Below are 21,916 nucleotides of genomic sequence, written 5' to 3'. Positions count from 1 at the left end.
TTTAATGTATATCATAATAAAACCTTTTATACATAGCTTAATTTGACAATAAATTAGATTGAAATAGTGGAATAAGGACATAACATAAAGTCATAACATTGAACTGACCCAATCACAATGTTTTCGAATCCCTCTTCCGCTGTTTAATATAGTAAGGCGCGTCCACGAGTGGGTCACGAAGGTCAAATATTTCAAATTCTCCTTTATTGCTTTATCTAGGTACATATTTTGAATGGGTAAGGCATATATCGTTTGCAACATGTTTTGGTACATTAAAGACTTGAGAAAATAATTAAGAAGAATAATTTATCAGAGTTTGTTAAAACTCTTATTTGCTTTCCATACATCTTACAACAAAACCAAAGCGCTGATAGCGCTACATGAACTGGGTTTTATAAGGGTTTTCACCATTATGATTCACGATCATGTGTGTTTTAATAAGGTGCTGATATGTAGCACAGTGAATCTAAGAGTCCCCGTGTAAACCAACGACAGGGGCCGCCCCAGGTTTATTGAAGCATGATGGTAAATGACAAATTAATATTTTATTGACAATAAAGTTAATGTCGCTGTGTAACCAGGCAAACCAGGATGTAACCAATTCCAGCATAAGACTCCATCCTATGGTGTTAAAATATGAGTTAGGCTTGCCAAGGATTTATTAACCAGAGAAATAAAATAAATAGATATTGGTTGACCATTCAAGGTGAATTTAAAAAATACACTTAAACCGTTATCGGTTGGTAATTAGATGTTGGCATAAACAAAGATTATACTTATTATTAAATTGAAAACGATCATTTTCAGGGCCACTGTTAAAATTTCAAATAGTATTTTAAAATGATATATACATTATTTACATAAAAAATGGATTCTCACCCGGGAGGAACGATAAATAGATAATATGCAACGGCTGGTGAATTATTGAAACAGCATAGAAACAAATTCCATGAATATTTAGGCAAAAAGCTACAGAAACAGGCTCAGTAGCAGAAGTTTAAACATAAACCCGGTTTAGTGGCACTGGGCAAACGCCAAAGACATAGAACACAATATTACAGACAAGAAACATAGAAGAACAGCACAAAACTCCACAAACAGCACAGTGCATACATACTATATTTATATATAAAATAGGTATGTTTATCAAGAATTGTACCGCCTTGGAACGGTCAGTAAAATGTAAATTTACTGGGAGTTTAAACCAATTTATGTGCACAAACCTCACTCTTATCCCAACAATCCTTAATAAAGATAAAACGCAAAAGGTAAATCTTATCAAAGTATTCATTAACTTGAGGAAATTTGTCAATAAAACAAATAATAATAAACGTAAACCAAAAGTACTTCTATGATTAGAGATCCCAACTCTATCTGCAGACGGAGGGAAAGAATTCAGAGCACCTAATGCAAAAAAACTTTTCAAAGGTACGATGCAGTCATTGTAAGAAACTATAAATATCCTACACAGTCTACCTTATAAAATAAAAGGTTTAAAACTGTATGATCATAGAGTTTCATAATAAAAAGCATTATTGTATTAAAACTGGGAACAAATTAGAAAACATTATTAAAAATAAAAGCGGCATGTATTCGCTAATCTTTCCATCCAAATGATTTGAAAATGTAAAATATTTGAAGAAAATGAAGTCACATGCCAAATCACTCCGAGTCAGCCAAAAACGATTTTAAAGATAACATGAATTAAGCAATATCTTCATAAAAATCAAAGCACTGAAAGTTTATTTATGAAAGGATGCTAAATTCAACCCTATATTTTGTTTCAGGTATTCATCTTCAAAAACTAGAAGGCAAGTGCTCTTCAAAATATTGCCTTTCTATCCACGGTTTAAATAAAATCCAAATAATTCATTAAGTCTATCTGCCCAACTACCTGCTGGAAACATTCTAATTTTACAAATTTTCTTTAACACATCACCATAAAAATCGGGACGAGCAATACTATTAGCAATAAGCGATTTAAGACTACTATTGTACTTTGATATGAGATTATAATGACCATTAACAAATTTTGAAATTAACGAAGCCTTCCTCCCCGTAAATGTGTGGCGTTTAATAATAAAAAATGAAAATATAAAAAGTGTGATTGTTTGTGCTATTCCCAACCAAGAAAATGAAATATATACTATTCAAACTTTACTCATTAGCAAGAGTTTGCCTATGTTTGCCTTGTTATTCACAAAACAACTTCGAAAGTACACAGATTCAAGAGAAATAATTTCTTAATTAAAATTATCAAAAATTAAAATAATTGCTTTCAAACAACTGTTAATGAAACACCTAAAAAGTTATTAAATCCGTGATATGTTCTCATATTTACACCAAACCAGCAAAAAATATAACTCAATTCATTTCAATGAAATGCCATTTTCAAAAAAACATCCGTCTATACGTACACTATAAAAAGTAAATAAATTAAATTAAACAAAGTAAGTCTTTAAAAATCTTTAATTTCAAAACTTGTTTTCCTTCTTTGTCTATATGGTCAGCAACTCTCTCCTATTTCTATATCGTCAGCTAACTCGTCAGCACTTTAGTTCGTGCCTGTCAAAATGGCGTGCGTTTGTCCCACGTGGACACGGATCACAACGAAAATGCCCTTCTTGTTCTATGTAAAATCACTCCAGTTCACCACTTTATTATGAATGTGCAGAAAAGATTTGAGCTATGACACTATTTTTCCACAAATTATGAACACTGTTGATTTTACTCCAGAAAACCATGTCAAGATAGTTTCGTTTTTCTGCTATCATCATTTCTTTACAGTCATTATCTTTAACGACCATGTGCCACATTCATGGTCGCATCTCTGGGGTCATCTCTGAGTCCATCAACCCAAGAAAAAGATCCTGCCAAATACCATTAAACACACAATTGTCTTCAAATATGATATAAATCATGTGTAAACTTGAAAATGCACACAAGAAAACAATGTTTCCATCATCAAAAGTTACCTGAGTGGGGAGAAACATTTTTAGGAAGTACTTGAATGGGTACTGCGACCCGGAAGCATTTCGTTGTGAGCCGACACCACGTGGGCTATCACGTGATGTTTTAAGCGGGGAAACTGTGCGCAGGGGATGAGATCATTGTGTCACGTGATTGAATGATGAGCTTTGAATGGATAGTAATTATTTGTTTACGTTTTGATGTTCATTCATTTTTGTGCGCAGGGATACTACTATAAATTTAATTTTTTCTGAGTTCAACAAATTAAATTATTAAAATAGATATTGCGTTATGATTGCTTCTTGCCTTGTCAAATCTAGCTCAGTTATTATCCAGGCCGCGTCTATATGGATACATGTTTGCAATTGTCAAAGGAGAAGTATATACGGATAAATTTTAGCTATGAAAAAAAAAGATTTGTTAATGATAGTCAACTCTTATTCAACTTTACTTAAAATTTATCGTCAATAACTGTTTTGATGCGTGTAAAACTTCCAAAACGTCATATAAAACGAATAAGCCTAATGTTTAAAACAGGAAATTAAAAAAGTTATTCTCTCTGTTTTTTTATTGACTGGTCGCCGGTCATACGAGTTCGTTATTTTAGAAATTTACTTTCTGTGAAAACGATTTATATACAGGCTGTGGTAGTAAATAAGCATGTGAGAATTACCGGCATATTGTGAATGATAGTTTAAATTAAGTAACAAATATAAGTGCCTTAACACGACATTAATTGACTATTTAAACTGATTAAAATGGAAGTACAATACTTAATTCACACGATTTTACTTACAAATATAAGTCGCAATAACGAAATTAACACAAGTTAAATTTAACTGATATAAAATGAAAGTTCAAAGCGTAATTCACACGATTTAAAACAAACATTAATGAATAAAAGTAGGCCGAAAAGAATCAGGCCGAAAGATATCTCGGCCGTATCGACCCGACACCAATCATTGATAATGCAAGGGACCAGTCTTAATAATTTACGCATGCCGGAGACGACCGAGTAATTACGATCTAGAAAGTTAATTAAACCGTCATAGTTCGGCTATGTTCGTGTTTAATCGGAATGTTAACAATTGTATATTATGTCACATGCCTTTATTAAGCCAATTGGGTATCGATATTTTTCACGTGGGTCAAAAACTAGGTGACTAGGTCCAATCTGGAACACACTAGAGGCATTATGTTTGGTCTAATATTCATGGAACTTAATCAGAATGTTTCATGAACATCAATAGATATATATTAATATTCAATAAAACCCATTAGCCGCGATTTTGATGCCTAACATAAACATTCGTCTTGTTGGAAACATAGCTTGCAATTTATTTAGTCCGCACTTTCTCAAACTATATATTTGGTGGTAAAAAGGCAGACGACACTTGTTACTATTAATAGGCATTTTATGTTGTGAGTGTCGAGTTTGTGGCTACACTGAACAGGGTTGAAAACAACCCTTTTCAATAAAAATGGGATTTGACCAAAATGCATCTTTCTATCCAACCAACAATGTTTTGATGATAAATGTTTAAGTAAGAAATATATCAAAACAACAAGTGATCTAGATTCAATTCATGGTAAGAAAAAAATGAAAATATCTCTTTATTACTAAAAGCAATTAACACACACAATTGGGCACCACAACTTTTCCAATTTTGTATTATTCCTGAAATTAAGTGCAAATGCTTTTTAACTCAGTTCTGTTAAAATCTTCCTTCGTACAAATTACTCAGATCTTAAACACCATTACACAAATACAAAAGGATACATGTATTATTCTTGCGAACAAGTTGAACCTTAATCATATGAAACTTCACATTTTGATAATCGTTTGCTTTAGTCTTTTAAACTCTATTTTGGATTAAGGGTATTCCTACAAACAACCAGACGCAATCGATGCAAATGAAAATATAATGATATGCTGGGTGGGAATTGTTTATATCCATATCCAAAGAAGAGACAAAATGTACTTATTTTTGTAGCATGTTTCCCTCCTAACAGTACAAACAATGACATGACATTTTCTTTTGAAACGTCTTGTATGCATGTTAATGTATTTCTAGTCATTAAAACGAAATGTTCTGATAGGGGTCGTCATAAATTTTACATGCACACCTTGCATAACCTACTTAATGTCGATTTATTCATCATTTTGAAATCGGCACAAGGACAGCAGCACATGTTTCAACGAGAAACCTTGAAAATTTGAAATACCCTCTTCATTTACTTACTATTCTCTTGATGACTGAAACAAACTAAAATGTATATGTGTTTATTAAACCTCACTTTGGTCTACAATGGTAAAATCCCATTACCCGTAAAAGAGATATTTTGACTATCAGAAACATTTTCAACCTTTTTGACACATGACCAGGTCATGTCATATAAGGGCAAATAACTGCTTTAATATTTTAGCTAAATCATGACGTGATTGCCTCCCTTATACACATACAGCAGTGGCGTTACTATTCAATGTTTACACAAAAACATCAGACGACAGGAACTGTCAGCAAATAAAAATGAACAAATACAGTAAAAGCAATTTTTGAAGGATTTTTAGTATAATTAACGGTGGAATTTTGTTCTAAATATAATTATTTTATCATGTTATATTGTGTTTACCTTTCTATTTAACTTGTTTAATTAAATGAATTAAAACATTTTAAAACTTTATTGTTTACCTATTTTTGTTCGGTATTACAATATAAATATCGGTTAACGCCTCCGGTGACATTCTGCTATCGGTTGACAATATCAATGTCACACATGCTGCCATATAATATTTATATAATATCTACTTTGTTAATAGAAACATACATTGTATTTGCTTAATCATGCATAATGCGCACTTTTACAATATATACAAACACGAACGTCGAAATATTGTTGAAAACGTATTGTCAATACGCAAAAGTCTACTCAATACTTTTCAAGCCATAAAAAAACCTCATACAAGGCTTGTAGCGTTTCTTCTTTGAGTTAGTATACATGAAACAGTTTAATTTATCGTATTGCTATCTGATATGATAGTGCAATTAATAAGCACCAACAGTGCTTTCAAAAAATTGTATGAACCTTACGGACAGTAAATAAAGCAGAGATTATTAAAGCAAAAGAAACGCAAGTGGTTAATATGCATTGTATAGTTTTTGTAAACTGACACGGTCAGGTCCTATAAGATATGCAGTGAGAAATATTTGAACATTAACAGGATCAATGTATAAGTAATGGCATTGATATATGACAATATATCGGGATAGACCCTAGATAAAAATAAGATATCATAGAAAAAGGGCAAGATAGTATCCACTAGGAATTTGCTTTGGTGGCCCACACTTGAACCTATACTACAGACTGAAGTCAACCTTAATGTTGCTTGTCACAGTATGATTATTTCAAGCTTCTTGGGCTTTTCTTCTCTCACAACAATGTCGTGTCAGTCAGCTTATTAAACGCTATACCAGCTTCTGTTTTTTTAACATGCTTGTCTTATATATTGCAATAATCGTAACGACCCCTGTAGCCATGTATTATATGTCTTAATTGTTCCGGTTCCGAAAGGTTCCATCAAATTTACCATTTGAGCAATAACTCAACCATTTATAGACAGGACATTGCTAGAATAGTGTCGGAGATGCACAATTCAAGAATACTTCTCCGTATGGATCTGATAAACAGATAAGCAGTTGTTGTCAGTTATGCTCCATTTTTAAAAGTTTATTATAGCTAATATAAATATATGACTAAAATGTGATTAAACACGATTCATACATCCGATTGGTATATTTTCAATAATTCATTATATATGTTTAATGATGTTATATGCGCACCGTTCTAGTATATCGGAATAACATAACACAATCCAGTCATTACATAAAAAGGTATAGAGTAGTTTGAAAGGTATTAAATTTCCTGAATAATCCTTTAAGGGGTTAAATTTTGACCTTAAAAGGCGACATTAACTTATAACCGTTGCACCTGTAATATAGATTTGCACGTAGCCTCGATGTAGTTAACAACTGACCCAAGCTTCATGAAATCCTTCGATGGGTTGGATGGATACGGCGCAGAAGCAAAATATATTGCTCGAACCAATTACATTAGACTGTGACCTTAACATTGAACAGGCGTGCTGAGCCAGGGGTAATTATCGTCATGTTATTTGAAGAATGACCATGACAGCACACATGGATTTTGTTATTTAATATTTAACAATGTATTATATTTCATTGGCTTAGATTCATTGGGTCCCCTGTCTGCACCAATGAAACTGCCTCACTAACTTTTCTTGATAAGGGGAGTGTTCCAAGCGAAGCGTCCAACAGTAATCAATGAAGCAGCGAGTTACATTTTACCGGCTGTATCCGGCGATGTGTTTTTCGTGATTGATCTGCTCCCACTGCCATGCGCGGACTTGTCACACCATGGTTTGTACTTGTTGTAGCGTTTATCTTCGCCATTTAGAAGTAAACGCGTTTGGACCTTTACTTAATTCTGAAAAGCAATAAGGGAAAGATTAAACGGATCTTCCAATGTTTGGACTTTAATCATTATCAATTTTATGGTTCGATATGAGATTATTAGAATGTTTGGTTTAAATAATTTGTAATCTCGGATATTAAAACATAGAAAAGTTAAAAACCTTAAAACTTTTTCTTCTTTTTTCTTTGAAACAATAAAGTTTCAGAACGCTTACCAGTAGGTAACGTTAGATCAGAACGGTAACCTGTAGGTAGCGCTTGATCAGAACGGTAACCAGTAGGTAGCGTTAGATCAGAACGGTAACCTGTAGGTAGCGTTTGATAAGAACGGAAACCTGTAGGTTGCGTTTGATCAGAACGGAAACCTGTAGGAAGCGTTAGATCAGAACGGTAACCTGTAGGTAGCGCTAGATCAGAAAGGTAACCTGTAGGTAGCGCTAGATCAGAACGGTAACCTGTAGGTAGCGTTTGATCAGAACGGTAACCTGTAGGTAGCGTTAGATCAGAACGGTAACCTGTAGGTAGCGTTAGATCAGAACGGTAACCTGTAGGTAGCGTTAGATCAGAACGGTAACCTGTAGGTAGCGTTTGATCAGAACGGAAACCTGTAGGTAGCGTTTGAGCAGAACGGAAACCTATAGATAGCGTTAGATCAGAACGGTAATCCGTAGGTAGCGCTAGATCAGAACGGTAACCTGTAGGTAGCGTTAGATCAGAACGGTAACCTGTTGGTAGGTAGCTTTAGATTAGAACGGAAACTTGTAGGTAGCGTTTGATCAGAACGGTAACCTGTAGGTAGCGTTTGATCAGAAAGGTAACCTGTAGGTAGCGTTTGATCAGAAAGGTAACCTGTAGGTAGCGTTAGATCAGAAAGGTAACCTGTAGGTAGCGTTAGATCAGAAAGGTAACCTGTAGGTAGTGTTTGATCAGAACAATAACCTGTGGGTAGCGTTAGATCAGAAAGGTAACCTGTAGGTAGCGTTAGATCAGAACGGAAACCTGTAGGTAGCGTTTTATCAGAACGGTAACCAGTAGGTAGCGTTGGATCAGAACGGCAACCAGCAGGTAGCACTTGATCAAAGCGGTAATCTGTAGATAGAGCTCGAACGAAACGATAACGTTTCACGGAATTTCATATCAAGATTGTGTACTAACTTATATATTATTACTTTGAACTCTTAAACACAAATTTCATCCTTAAGACATGGTCTCAGATACCCTGTCAGAAGCCATCAACCAATCAGTGCCTAGGCGGAAGCTTTTGAGACTATCGTTTCTATGGGTTTTATTTGCTATTATCGCTAAACACGGAATAAGGATTTTTTTGTTTAATCACGTTTATTTGACATGTTTATTCGCAGGTATTTAAGGTGTTATATCAGAACAGTAACCAAAAGCTAGCGCTAAGTCAGGTATCCAGTAGATGGCACTAGATTATAACGGTTACCAGCAGGAAGAGTCAGATAAGAACGGTCACAAGTAGGTAGCACTAGAAAAGAACAGTTATCAGTAGATAGAGCTTGATCAGAACGGTAACCAGTAGTTAGAGCTCGATCAGAGCGGTAACCAGTCGGTAGAGCTAGATCAGAACGGTAACCAGCAGGTTGCACTAGATCAAAGCGGTAATCAACAGGCAGAGCTAGATCACAACGATAACCAGTAGATAGAGCTAAATCAGAATGGTAACCAGTAGGTTGCGCTAGATCAGAACGGTAACCAGAAAGTAACCAGCAGGTAGCGCTAGATCGCAACGGTAACAATTAGAGAGGGAGCAAGATCGGAATGGTAACCAGTAGGTAGCACTAGATCAGAGCGGTAACCAGTAGGTAGCGTTACACCAGAACGGTAACCAGAAAGTTGCACAAGATCACAACGGTAACAAGTAGAGAGAGAGAGAGCTAGCTAAAGAACTTCATCGAACAGTTTTTATAGTGCTGATAGACCTGTTCGCTGAAGTGAACGCCATATCCAAACCCTACCAGAATTCGTGATATTTTTATGTCACGCTGTATTTTTGTCAATATTGATTTCCTGGACGTTAATCCTACCTTAACATGGAAAAGATAAAAAAAATGTAGATCATGAGCACAATTTCGCGACTCAAAACTCGGTGAAAATCATGTTAACCTGCATAATAAAACAGACTGCTTAAAATTCAGTTATATCGTCGCCATCTTGAGTACATGTTGATCACGTGACGACGAGATTTTCATTCGGAATACTTCAGATCAAAATGTTGACCTAGTTAATACGGATATGTAAACATGGCCATGAAAAATATCGAGTTTGTTTTTAACGGAAGTATTAGATGAATCCAGCATACCGATTTGGTAAATAATGAGGTGAGTTATATCATTTGTATATCTACGTCATGTTTCAACAAAAATACTTTACATGTTAATTCAAAAATATGGATTCTCCGTTGATTTATAACGATAGGTCTCCCACTCTCCCAACAGTGATTCTATCACATATGCATGGCTATGACTTGTACTCATTAGTTGTGTCACCTCTTCGGTCCCTCATGGTAGATTAGGATTTTTTTTATAAATACTATTCTTCTTCTAAAAAAACAATATAAAATGTACATTCAACTTCAACCTTAATTAATAAATAACTTTATTTAAATTAAATAACTGCTAAAAACGCATCAAATACATAGATAGATTTTAATAATTCTATACTTTGGTTTTTATATTTACATTTTTAGAAAGTGGTTTAAGGGTTGTCATCTGTTTTCAGTGGACTTTCTCAGATGTCAAGACTGGCTGTCGATGTCATAGCGTTCATGGGGCAGTCAGCCTATATCAATCATGACACAATTCTTGAAGAATTTTCAAGTTCAGAATCAAAAACCAGATTTTTGATATCCACAATTGCTTTTGGTATTGGGATCAATATCGCTGACAGAAGATATGTATTCCACTGGGGTGCTCCAAAAACAATTGAAGACTATTGGCAAGAGGTGGGAAGGGCTTGGCGAGATGGTCATCCTGCAAAGGCAATCATGTATGTGTGAATGTGTCTGCAAGTGCTTAATGTGCATGTGCTGTTCCAGCTACATGAAGAAATGTGTCTGTGGTAATAATTAGTTGACAATTGACAATCCATGTATGCCGTTTCCTCTAAAACAATGTTATAAAGAGACAAAACGGTATTCATTTTACAACAATTGTGAAACAAGTTATTACAACATTATATTAATCACTCTCATTGGCACAATGTTATGTGAGACTGGGGTCCTGTGCTGTAGGGGAAACCTGAGTACCTGGAGGAAACCCACTTGTCAGACTTGATGACCACAAACTAAATCACGTGCTGAATAAGTAATACCACTAAGACTCAATGGAGAACACAATGGGAACACAATAAATTGTACCCGTATTGAAATAACCATTTTTGACATAAAGTATATGAGGATAGTGACAATATTTATGCAAAAGGCTACAGAAACAAGCTCAGTAGCAAAAAGTTTAAACATAAAACCAGTGGCACCAAAGACATAGAACACAAACTCACAGACAAGAAACATAGAAGAACAAATGACAAGGTTCATTTGGATGGATAATCAGGTACATCGGTTACTGATAAATACTTCACAACTGAAGGCCTGCTTATGATTATGGAGAAAGTAATAAAGAAGAAAGTGCTTATTGGTATGATATGGCTGGCTGCATCTCAAAAACCTACAGGTAAATAGAAAAAAGTTTAAGAAAATATATATTGTAAAACGATTACAACCATTTAATGTTTGTTTAATTATTGAATATTGATACAGTAAAAATACCTGAATTAAATCAAAAATTAAAAAAATGTAATATTTGCTTTGCATTTAAAGTAAATTTTGTGCTGAAACACTATCATTTTATATCAATATTGATTTGAAAAAACAATCCAACACAAATTGAAAAAAACAACATTATTAATTATGTACATGAACATACATAATTAATATTTTACAAATTATTCAGCAAGCACCACTCCTCATGATAACAAAATCTGACATAAAAAAAGCATAATCATTTATGGCACGATAAGAAATAAACCTATTCGTACGTTTGAAACTTGTGCAGAAGACTTCGAAAATATCATTGTAAATTTGTAATATTATAACACTGCCTCATGTGTTTAATTACAAAGAAAACGTTCTGTGTCCAATTTCACTCCATATCTGGTCAGTCTTTCTTTCAGTTTCCCTTGTTGGTTAACGGGTATGTGATGGACAAAATTCTCATATGCACTGTGGTGTCTGCCAGGTACACAATGAAATAGTTTTTCTCCACTGTACATTTTGACAAATTTCTTTAAGTCACGTTTTTGTGAACACTTTTTAGTGTTGGATTTTCCAACATATTTGTCTATGATCTGGCTCATGAACTTCTCTTCCAGTCTCTTTCCTACAGTTCCAGATATAAGACTGCACATCTGCACTGCATTGTCTGTATACTGCCCTTTAACTCTCTTCAAATTGGCTGAAATGATAATAATATGAGTATGGATAACAGATATGACATTTGGCACGCCCCTTTTCTCATTGAACTATAGTATAAAGCAAATAGGTACATCATATTATGTTTAAGTGGCGGATCCGTGGTCTAGTGGTTACACACGTGACTATCAATCAAGGGGTCGCAGGTTCAATTCCCCATCTCATCACTTAAATACTAATTGTCTTCTGGGAGGGGCAATAAATGGGGGTTTTGTGTGACAGTGCTATATGGTGTACGTTAAAGAACCAGGGTAGCACTCGCAGAATGGGCAAGGCACGAGTGCGAGTATAAATAAGCTTACATACACACAATATATAGGGGAATATGATGATGATTGCAACCACAAAAAATATGTGCTTTGGTATAATGCTTACATTAAAAGTTTTTACATGCCCCTTTTTTATTAAACTATATAGTTTACAATAAATGTTTTTTCATTCAACAAATTTACAAACAATTTCATTTACTTACCTAAAAATCAAGAAACGAAGGTACTTATTTGATTTAGCTATATATCTATGTAAAAAATCTTAATTGCCCAGGCGCTCATGAATAGCGCTTATAGATGGGCAGATGTAAGCGTTCGACACATCCAGACTTTCTAAATCGGAAAAAAAACTTACTTTTAAATTCGTTGTTGAGGAACTCATTAAGCAGGTCCAAAGGGATGTTGGCACCGGGTTTTCCTTTGAGGTTTGCTGTGCTGTTCCATACAATGTTCTCGGCAATCAGTTTGGGCATCCAACCGTACACAGCTTGTATGTATGTAATTGACGTGTTTTCGGATAAGTAACAATCGGATAATCGAAAGCTTTTAAAGTTATGGAAGCTAAAACTATCAATTCTTGTGTTAAGATGTTATAAAATTATTAAAAATAAAATTATTAAAAGCTTTTTTAACCTAATTATACATGAAATTATAAGGATAACCCCTTATACAAATCCAATAAGTAGAACTAAAGTACATGTATATAAACTTACATGCTAAAAGCTTGAAGGCCAATGTGATGTATCTGTAATGGCCATACTCAACATCCGTATCATTGCATCCCCACCATTCTCCCTTTCTGCATCACGTTCTGCCATGTGCATCAGGCCACGACATAAAACACTCATGGCATAGGCTTGCTTATGGTCAGTGTCCTTTGCTGTTGTACACACCTCTGAACAGAACCATTGATCTGTAACTGATTTTTTTAGCATTGTTAGGGTGTAAAAAGTTTATTGCTGTAGGAACTTTTAAACAAATCAGTCACTTGAGAGAGTTAAAGGAAAATTTATTATAAACAAAGAACAACAGCTTGTTAGTTTTAACAAGTAAAAATAAAGCTATGCATTCTTAAATTAAAAATGTAGCTATTGGTATATCCTTTCTGTTTGTCATCGTACAAACAATTCTTGATTTCATTTTAACTTACAATTTTGATTAGAAATCTAATTGTACCAGTATTGTGTTGTATTCCAACACAGAGTCCGTGAACCCATTGTCCACGATTGCAGGAATCATTGGAGCTGCAGCGAACCCAACCATCACTGATTTGCTTTCCACAGCAATAAGTACTGAAACCTTTGGCTTTGCATTCTTTTGAGCACCACCAATCTCCATCATCTGCTCCCTCATGCACATTCATATATTCTTGATGAAACCAGCGTATTTTGCACTCTGTCGTACTGGAACATTCTATCCATTATCCACCCTCTGTTTTATGAAAGGTATAATTTAACAATGTGTACTTATTTTTTTCATTAACTATTCATTATCATTCTATTTCTTTGTTTGTATAGTTTTTTTTCTCTGTTAAATATCTTAGTAATGATACTTACTATCTTCATCATTACAGATGCAACTGTAGTACAACTCATCATTCAATGCAGCCGCCGGCTCGTCAATCCTGGGCCAAACAAACTGGACGATTTCTTTGGCAAGGGAAGAAACATCACCAAGGTCTTCAATGCAATGAGTCAGATCATCAGTTTTCTTTAAATGATTTGCCAACAAGAGGATGTGGCCCTCAGTGACAAAGTTAATGAAATCAGTTAGATGATTCATGCAGTCCGAAGCCTTTTTCTTCACATTTTTTCGACCAAACACATTTTTAATTTGGGTTAGGGTCCCTTTATCACTTGCACCTTTTCCAAATAACATACCCAGAGTTACCTAGAACATTAAACAAACATACAAATTGTACAATTGCACATTTATGGATAAAACAATGATTGAGTACTGATAAAAATGTGATTGAGGTCAACAAAAAATTATTGGAATTGATTTTTGGTAAATGGATTTATTCTTTAAAATTATATTTCATTTAAAGTAATATGACACTATGACTTGTTAACTGAAACTTAATATAATCTAAAATCTCTTATTTTTATATGATTATACAAAAGAACTTCTTAGTATTAAGTAAGTATTTGGTATAAAATTTAAATACTTTATATTCAACTTAATTTTATATCATTTTTTCTTCATTAGTACCTGTAAGAGTATTACTCTCTTGTGAAAATTCTGTGGACGGGGGATCAGCCCTTCGAGACAGTCATTGGCCTGTTCGGAGGAAGTCATTGTTATTCTTCCTTCAATCATCCTCTCCACCGAGAGCTAGTCACCATGACATATTATTGGCCATGGTTAACACTGACTGCCTGTATCGATGTAAGTTCTTAATTATTTCAATAACCCCTTAACATGCAGATGGGTTCTCTTTAATAACTCCAAGATTCACTTTAAACAAACAAATGCAGTTGTAATGTTGGTGATATATAAAGAACTAGTTCATTAATAAACAAATAACAGTTTTGTTAGAGGGTACTGCATCCAGTCCTTTTGTAGGTAAATATAGAAATAAAAAGGATGTTTGATACTTATTTTTAATAAACGAAAGCACACTTATTGATAATATTTACATTAAGAAAAAAATACTACAAAACTGTTAGCTTGAATGCATAGCCTCTTAGAAGGAGGAAAACTTAATTGTGGTATCTTTGTTTAATCAGTAGTTATTTACAGTTAAAATAATATTACCACTTCACTTTTGATTGATGATTCTTCTGAATATTGATGGCTGATATGTTTTTCAACAGGAATGTCTAGGTCGAGAAGATTGACCAGGGTTCTTGCCACAATTACTTCCATTCGGTACCGAAGTTGCGCTCAGTCCTCATCACAAGGTAGGAAAACCTGTTTAACATGATAAATGTTGGCTTTATGTTAAACAAAACACTGCCTTAATTGAAAATGTTAAAAGAGCATTTTGTTTGTTGCTAAAACATATGGGTGATATATTCTGGAATGCAGCTATATTGTTGTGCTGCAAATTCAATAATTAACAAAGCTCTTCCTGAGGTTCAACTAAAGAATGATCTTGAGAATTATAATGGTTGACTTATCATTGTATATACCTTTTATTTATTCAAGCCTTAATGATTATGTTTTTAGCTAATTATTTAGTCATGAAATGATGAATCTGAACATACTGCTAAATCTATTGATCCGGCATTAACGGTTTCCTCCCAGTTGTTGGTAACACCGCTGAAGGAAATTCTATCTCGTGCTGCAAAGCAGTTTGCCCATAGCATCATCTTGTTGCCATGATGACGACTATGATGTCTAGCAACAGACAGTTTCTGAACATTGTCCCAGCATAAAGAAAAGCCTGCAATGTCTGAGGTAGAAAACAGTCATAAATATTTGCTGAACTCTGAATGTATAAATAATAATAATTGTTACTTATTTAAAAATTAAATGTTAAGTTAAAGGAATGTTATGGTGTCCACAGCCAGAGTTAGTAAAGTGACACTTTATTCATCAGTGTTAAATTTCCAGTCATTTGGTTAGAAAATCTTTTTCAAGTGGTACCTTTCAGTTATTCATGTACAGTAAACAAAGAAAACGATGTTTTAAACACACCATTTAATTCAGGGTCAGAGACCTCTGCTAGAGGGACGAATTCATCCTCATGATCAGACTCAGAATATAGAATTGTGTCTTCCATGACCGTGGACAGTTCATGAATTTCATCATCGGTATCCGAATCAGGATGATCACTGGGCATGTCCAGTTCATCTTCACTCAGTGAAGACCAGCCATCACTGTCACCAGCTGCATTCGCCTTTCTGATGGGTGTGGGTGTGACATGAAGTACGTGCTGAAATTATCGTTTGTGTAAAAGTACATTTACCTAAAGCTTCTTTCAGTTTCACACAAGTTTTAGAATTATAAACATATATTTGTATTTGTTTGTGTTTTTTTTGCTAGTTATATTGGAAGTGAAATGATTTGTTTGCATTATTTTCAAAAGCAAATGAATTCATTCTTCTTCAACGTATGGAACTATTTTAAAAATGTTCAAATATACACTGTTCGAACAAAATAATGACATAGGTTGAGAAGTCTTAAAATTTAGTTCTACCAATAAAGGTATGCTTCCAAACACATCTCTTAAATCAATTGTTTGATATAGAATACCTCTTCAATGTCTTGTTTCCATTCCTTAATCTTCTTGTCATAATCCTTCCCCAGCTTGTCCACTAACTGTCTGGTAGAGTCAACACTCATGCAGAGGCCGAATTTCTTGAACCATCTGAACATCTGCAACATGAACTAGAAGCCATGGTATGCAAGAAATTCAATATTTATTTTGATTTGAATGACACGGTGTAGCCTGGCCGGCCTGGCCCTTGCAGCTGAACGGGCAAAAGTAAAGGGCCGTGTCCTTATGTGGCCGCCTAGTGGCGAGCAGTTTGCAAAGAAAAGGAAATAGCTGACGTTTGAGACTCCTTTTAGCTAATCCTCATATGTCTAAAATAACAGTAATTAATCAAGATCTCTGCATAAACTTGCCGTCTTAAGGTAAAATCATAAAAGATATTTCACATTAAAACATTTTATGTACTTTTAACTCTTTCATTAATGAAAACAACAAAATCTTGAAAAAAAACGGACTCCAGCTGTTTACATTGTACAATTAACCTTGCATAAAGGTATTCCAAGATGAAAATTTATATTGTGCTTTCTTAACAATAAGTTTTTCCTTTTACAGAAACATGCTGGTTTAGAATACCTTGTGGTTGCAGCCAGACCGAAACATCTGAATAGAGATGATCTGTTGCAGAAACTTGAACTTTGATGGATGCCCTGTATAGAGGATCACACCAAGCAGAAGGCCAAACATTGGTACTAGAGGACCAATTTTCTTCTCAGAACTGAAACAGGTGAATATGATATAAACAATGGTATATTTGTAAATGTTTTGCTTCTGATCTTGTTGTTATCTTATTGTGTATAAAATTACTTTGCAGTTGAGGCTTTGGCTAATTATTTATACAAAGTATAAGCATCCAAATATTTCATTGTAATAACCTTGATATTTTGTCTTTTGCCCTCCTAGATGTGAGGACGGACCTAAGGACTGCAGCCAACAGAGGGAGACCTGAATCAAGTTCAGTCCAGAGGCTTCCCCAACAAAACTTCTCAATGCTCTTAAGTGTGAGATCTTGTCTCATTGATGATATTTTCTTTGAAAAAGTTCGAACCTCATCTTGGACGAGAAGCGAGAAAACCTTCTTGATGTCTTCCCTGGCTTTCTTTGAACTACGCACCAGTGTCCGTATGGCAGAGTCATATTTTGTGTTTTTAATCTGACTTAATACCGTGTCAGTCAGTGGTGTGGTCTGTAGAAGACAACAACAGTAAATAACATGGGTTCATTTTAATGGTAGTGTTTAACAGTATAATCAATCTCGGTTTTTTCACAGTGAAGGTAAGACAATCAACATAATAAACAGTAAAAGGAAATATACGGATTTGAGAAGGTTTTAATAGACCCTGTTGTTTCTTTGCATATAATTGACTTAACTTTGTAAATAATTTAATTTCATCAACAGTGAGATTGACAGATTGTACCTTTAACACCAGAGTTAAGACTCTAGTTATCAAAATATGTTCAAAATTTATTGAGCAGTGCCAGTATTCCTAATAATTATGTTTTATGCCTGGTGGCCTCACGCTTTTTTGGTATCATTAGAAAATTTAATAAGTAGACACATAATTTATATATATGTGTCAGGTCAAGTTTCAAAAAGAGTTATCAAACAAGTGAAATTAAGTTTAGAAAAAAAGTAAGCATCAACATAAAAAGTTTCATGAATACAGCCCATGCTCTCTTCCTGTAGTATTGACCCTTTACCAACAGGTTCATAGAATAGTTTGACATGTGTTATGCCGAACAAAAATTTAAGTTGAATAAATGTTGTTATGTACCAATTTAACTTCAATTAAAAAGTGTTATATGCTTATGATCACATGAATATTTGTATTTACTAACTGCTAGTTCCTTTTTGTCGCTTTTTGCCGACAAAGATAGAAAAACTGTTGGTCAGATGCCTTAATATTTGAAGAAACATTTATTTATTTCATTTATCATTTAGGACATTTACATCATTTTGTGAAAAAGACCCTAGACTTTTTGGGAAATTTGGCGTCGTAAAAATGCCGAAGTTGGGAAATTTTACAGTTAAAAGAAAAAGCTGTCTAGTCTCCTGCAAATTAGAAAATGATTAAATATGAGTTTATTTTCCCTTTAAAAGACCCACAATGGCTGAAATATCAATCCATAGGGCGTAAATATCTATTGCATTAAATCATGACATATAATATTTCATATTGATCTCTGAAAATCAATGATTTCTGAGTCCATTTACCATAAAAAAAATTACACATTAGGATGTTGAAAATGAACTGGAACAGGTAAAAAGAATTTCTAAAAAAAAAAAAAAAAAAATATCTTTTATTGGGATTATTTTCTGAAGATTGGGAAAAATATCTTATATTTTGCTTAGGAAATGGGTCTGATAGTTGTTAATCTGATATATAGGTGCTATAGAAAAAGCCCTGTACATTAAGTATAAATATAAATTCTCTTTGTAAGTCTAAACAATCATGAACACGTTTGTTTATAAGACCAAATGACCCAAAGGTCAAATTGAGAAGGGAATATTTGATAATGGCAGCATTTTGTTTTTCAAGAGGACTACCTAGCAAGTAAAAACATATTTTTTATCATGTAATTTATCTCTATTTGTTCCCTAAATTAGGTTATTTTGTCATCACAAGCATATAAGAACACTTACGGGTAACTTCGATTTCAATTGTTTTGGCTGCCAAATGTTGACTTATGTTTCAGGACACATACTAGCTAAACAATTTCAGCAACATGTTATATATTACCTTTTGTGACGTGTTTAATGTGTAGTAAACATCAATTTTTTTTATAATTATTTCCTGAATTGTCAAAAAAATGTAATGGCTGGCTAGATAAGGAGGTAATATTTTATATTGAGGCCATTTACAGTTAACCAAAAATACAAATACTTTTTTCAAGGATGGTCTTTTTATTTTCAAGGATAGTCTTTTTATATATAACCAAAGCGAAACAAATCAATGAAACTTGAAAAAACATGTGTTCCCAGAGACATCTAAATGCACATCTTAAAACTATGGTAAGAATTTTTCAGTCATGCCCTTTTTTCAAATTATGAAATGTAGTTCTGTTTTCCATAACCTTCATATAGATGTTCACTGCCCTAAACTAAACATTTCCAAGAAGAAACATATAACATGTTCGCAAAACTTCCTTAGCTTAAAGAAAGCATCTGCTTATTGTTAAACACAGTGCTTTTGTTTTTGTTAACAAATGATGAGTGAGAAAATGAAATAAAAATATTCCTTGTCATGAAATTTATTACATAAGTGTTAATTTGAAAAAAAAACTACATTGAACCCACCTACCTTCACTTTTCTAGGGGTAGTGGTTTTCCTTGGCGAAAAACATATTTTTTTATGCAGGTGAGGGTGTAAAAATTTTCCATCTCTGATAAATTCTGTTAACTTTCGTTTATGGCTAGCTAACTCGGCCTCATCACTTTTCACTTTAGCTGATAACACTGTCACCCTATTTATTGTTTTAAAACACACATCGCATACATTTTGTCCAGGTGTAACATCTACTTTCAAAGCCTTCTTTACACCTTCTTTTACAGAACACTTTACTCCATGCCCATGCACTTTGCTTTCAACTGTTCTTTTCTTTTTACTCCCACACCCTGTGAAACTACACCCACATGCTCTACAAGCATCCATTACTTCTGGATGTAGGATTTGTCATAAGTCCAAGATAACTTTAGAATACCTTACTATTGAATGAAGAAAAGTTGTCAGTCTTTGGCATCTGTCAATGTCAATTGACACTTGGAAGACACTTAGAATGCCTTACTTAATAAAGAAAAAACGGCTACTCACCCGTATATATCTTTATATAGTATGTGATTGACAGTTGTTAGTCTGTGACATCGTGTCATGCAAAAAAGCGACACGACTGACACATTCTTTGTATCACTTCAAACATCCATTTCAGAGTTGTTGTCCTGTTTTGTGTTTACATGTATCACGTGTCACCGAGTCATGTGATTCGTCATGTGACATTCAAATCTCGCGTTATTTAATTCAAGATGGCGGCTTTTGGTACCGAAGATCGCGAAATATCTTAATAAAAGGGTATTTTTCAATGTTTAATTGCCGTATTAGTTTACTATTCTTGTTTTTTTTTAAGAGAAAAACTATTTGTGTGTACAATCATGTTAATTATCTTGTCACGATTTACTTATAACATCATATTCGGTCGGCTGACGTAAGGCTTGTTGACTTTCATAATAGGGTTCCGACATAACTTTACGTTGCGTATATGTCAAAAAATTTAAATAGCGACTTTTAAAGTTATGGAAGCCAGAACTAAGAGAGTGCAAGATCAGAATGGTAACCAGTAGGTAGCACTAGATCAGAGCGGTAACCAGTAGGTAGCGTTATACCAGAACGGTAACGAGCAGGTAGCGCTAGATAACAACGGTAACAAGTAGAGAGAGAGCAAGATCAGAAGGGTAACCAGTAGGTAGCACTAGATCAGAGCGGTAACAAGAAGAGAGAGTGCAAGATCAGAATGGTAACCAGTAGGTAGCGCTAGATCACAACGGTAACAAGTAGAGAGAGTGCAAGATCAGAACGGTAACCAGCAGTTAGCGCTAGATCACAACGCTAACAAGTAGACAGAGTGCAAGATCAAAACGGTAACAAGTAGGTAGCGTTACACCAGAACGTTAACCAGAAGGTTGCACTAGATCACAACGGTAACCAGTAGGAAGCGCTCGATCAGAATGGTAACCAGTAGTTAGCACAAGATCAGAACAGTAACCATTACGTAGCGTTAGGCAAGAACGGTAACATTAGGTAGCGGTAGATAAGAACGGTAACTAGTAAGTAGCGTTATATCAGAACGGTTACCAGTAGGTAGCACTAGATAAGAACAGTCATCAGCAGTAGAACTAGATCGGAACGGTAATCTGTAGATAGAACACGATCAGAACGGGAACCAGTAGGTAGAATATGATCAGAATTGCAACCAGTAGGTAGCGCTAAATCAGAACGGTAACCAGACGGAAGGGCTGGATTAGAACGGTAACCAGTAGATAGAGTTTGATTAGAACGGTATCATGTGGATTGAGTTTAATCAGAACGGTAACCAGTATGTAGAGCTAGATCAGGACGGTAACCATTAGGTAGAGCTTGATCAGAACGGTAGCCAGTAGGTAGAGCTTGATCAGAATGGTAACCAGTAGGTAGAACTCGATCAGAACGGTAACCAGCAAGTAGAACTCGATCAGAATGGTAACAAACGGGAAGTCCGAGATCAGAACGATAACATGCAAGAAGAACTCGGTAAGTACGGCAACCAGCAGGAAGAACGCTTTGTTTTGTTGCATCACTTTTGTCGCAAAAATCTTATGTTGAAGAGGTTTTGAGTCAACAAGTTGATTTAAATAAAGAATCCTGATAATTGAAACCCATATAAGAAATGTTTTATTTTCAGGTTAAGTTCTCAATATTTCAATGGAAAACCGGAGACTTCAGAA

General features: G+C 34.5%; 1 protein-coding gene and 1 pseudogene across 1 annotated transcript; one reads left to right on the top strand and one right to left on the bottom strand.

The window, feature by feature from the left end:
• Nucleotides 1–8,479: 8,479 nt before the first annotated feature.
• Nucleotides 8,480–16,088, bottom strand: LOC128214532 (uncharacterized; annotated as a pseudogene).
• On the top strand, nucleotides 8,887–10,482 carry LOC128214541 (uncharacterized). The gene is made up of 2 exons (XM_052921054.1): nucleotides 8,887–8,942; nucleotides 10,206–10,482. The coding sequence occupies exons 1-2, from the start codon at nucleotides 8,887–8,889 to the stop codon at nucleotides 10,480–10,482; spliced, it is 333 nt and encodes a 110-aa protein (XP_052777014.1).
• Nucleotides 16,089–21,916: the final 5,828 nt, after the last annotated feature.

The sequence above is a fragment of the Mya arenaria genome, chromosome 2 (genome assembly GCF_026914265.1).
Source record: "Mya arenaria isolate MELC-2E11 chromosome 2, ASM2691426v1".
Classification (NCBI taxonomy): domain Eukaryota; kingdom Metazoa; phylum Mollusca; class Bivalvia; order Myida; family Myidae; genus Mya; species Mya arenaria.
This window is presented reverse-complemented; position numbering and strand designations above follow the sequence as displayed.

Excerpts from the sequence above, each read along its gene's own strand:
- LOC128214541 (XM_052921054.1), top strand. The coding sequence starts at position 8,887 with ATGGCACTAGATTATAACGGTTACCAGCAGGAAGAGTCAGATAAGAAC. Across the intron at positions 8,943-10,205 it reads TCAGATAAGAACGGTCACAA|TGGACTTTCTCAGATGTCAA; the intron begins GTAGGTAGCACT and ends ATCTGTTTTCAG.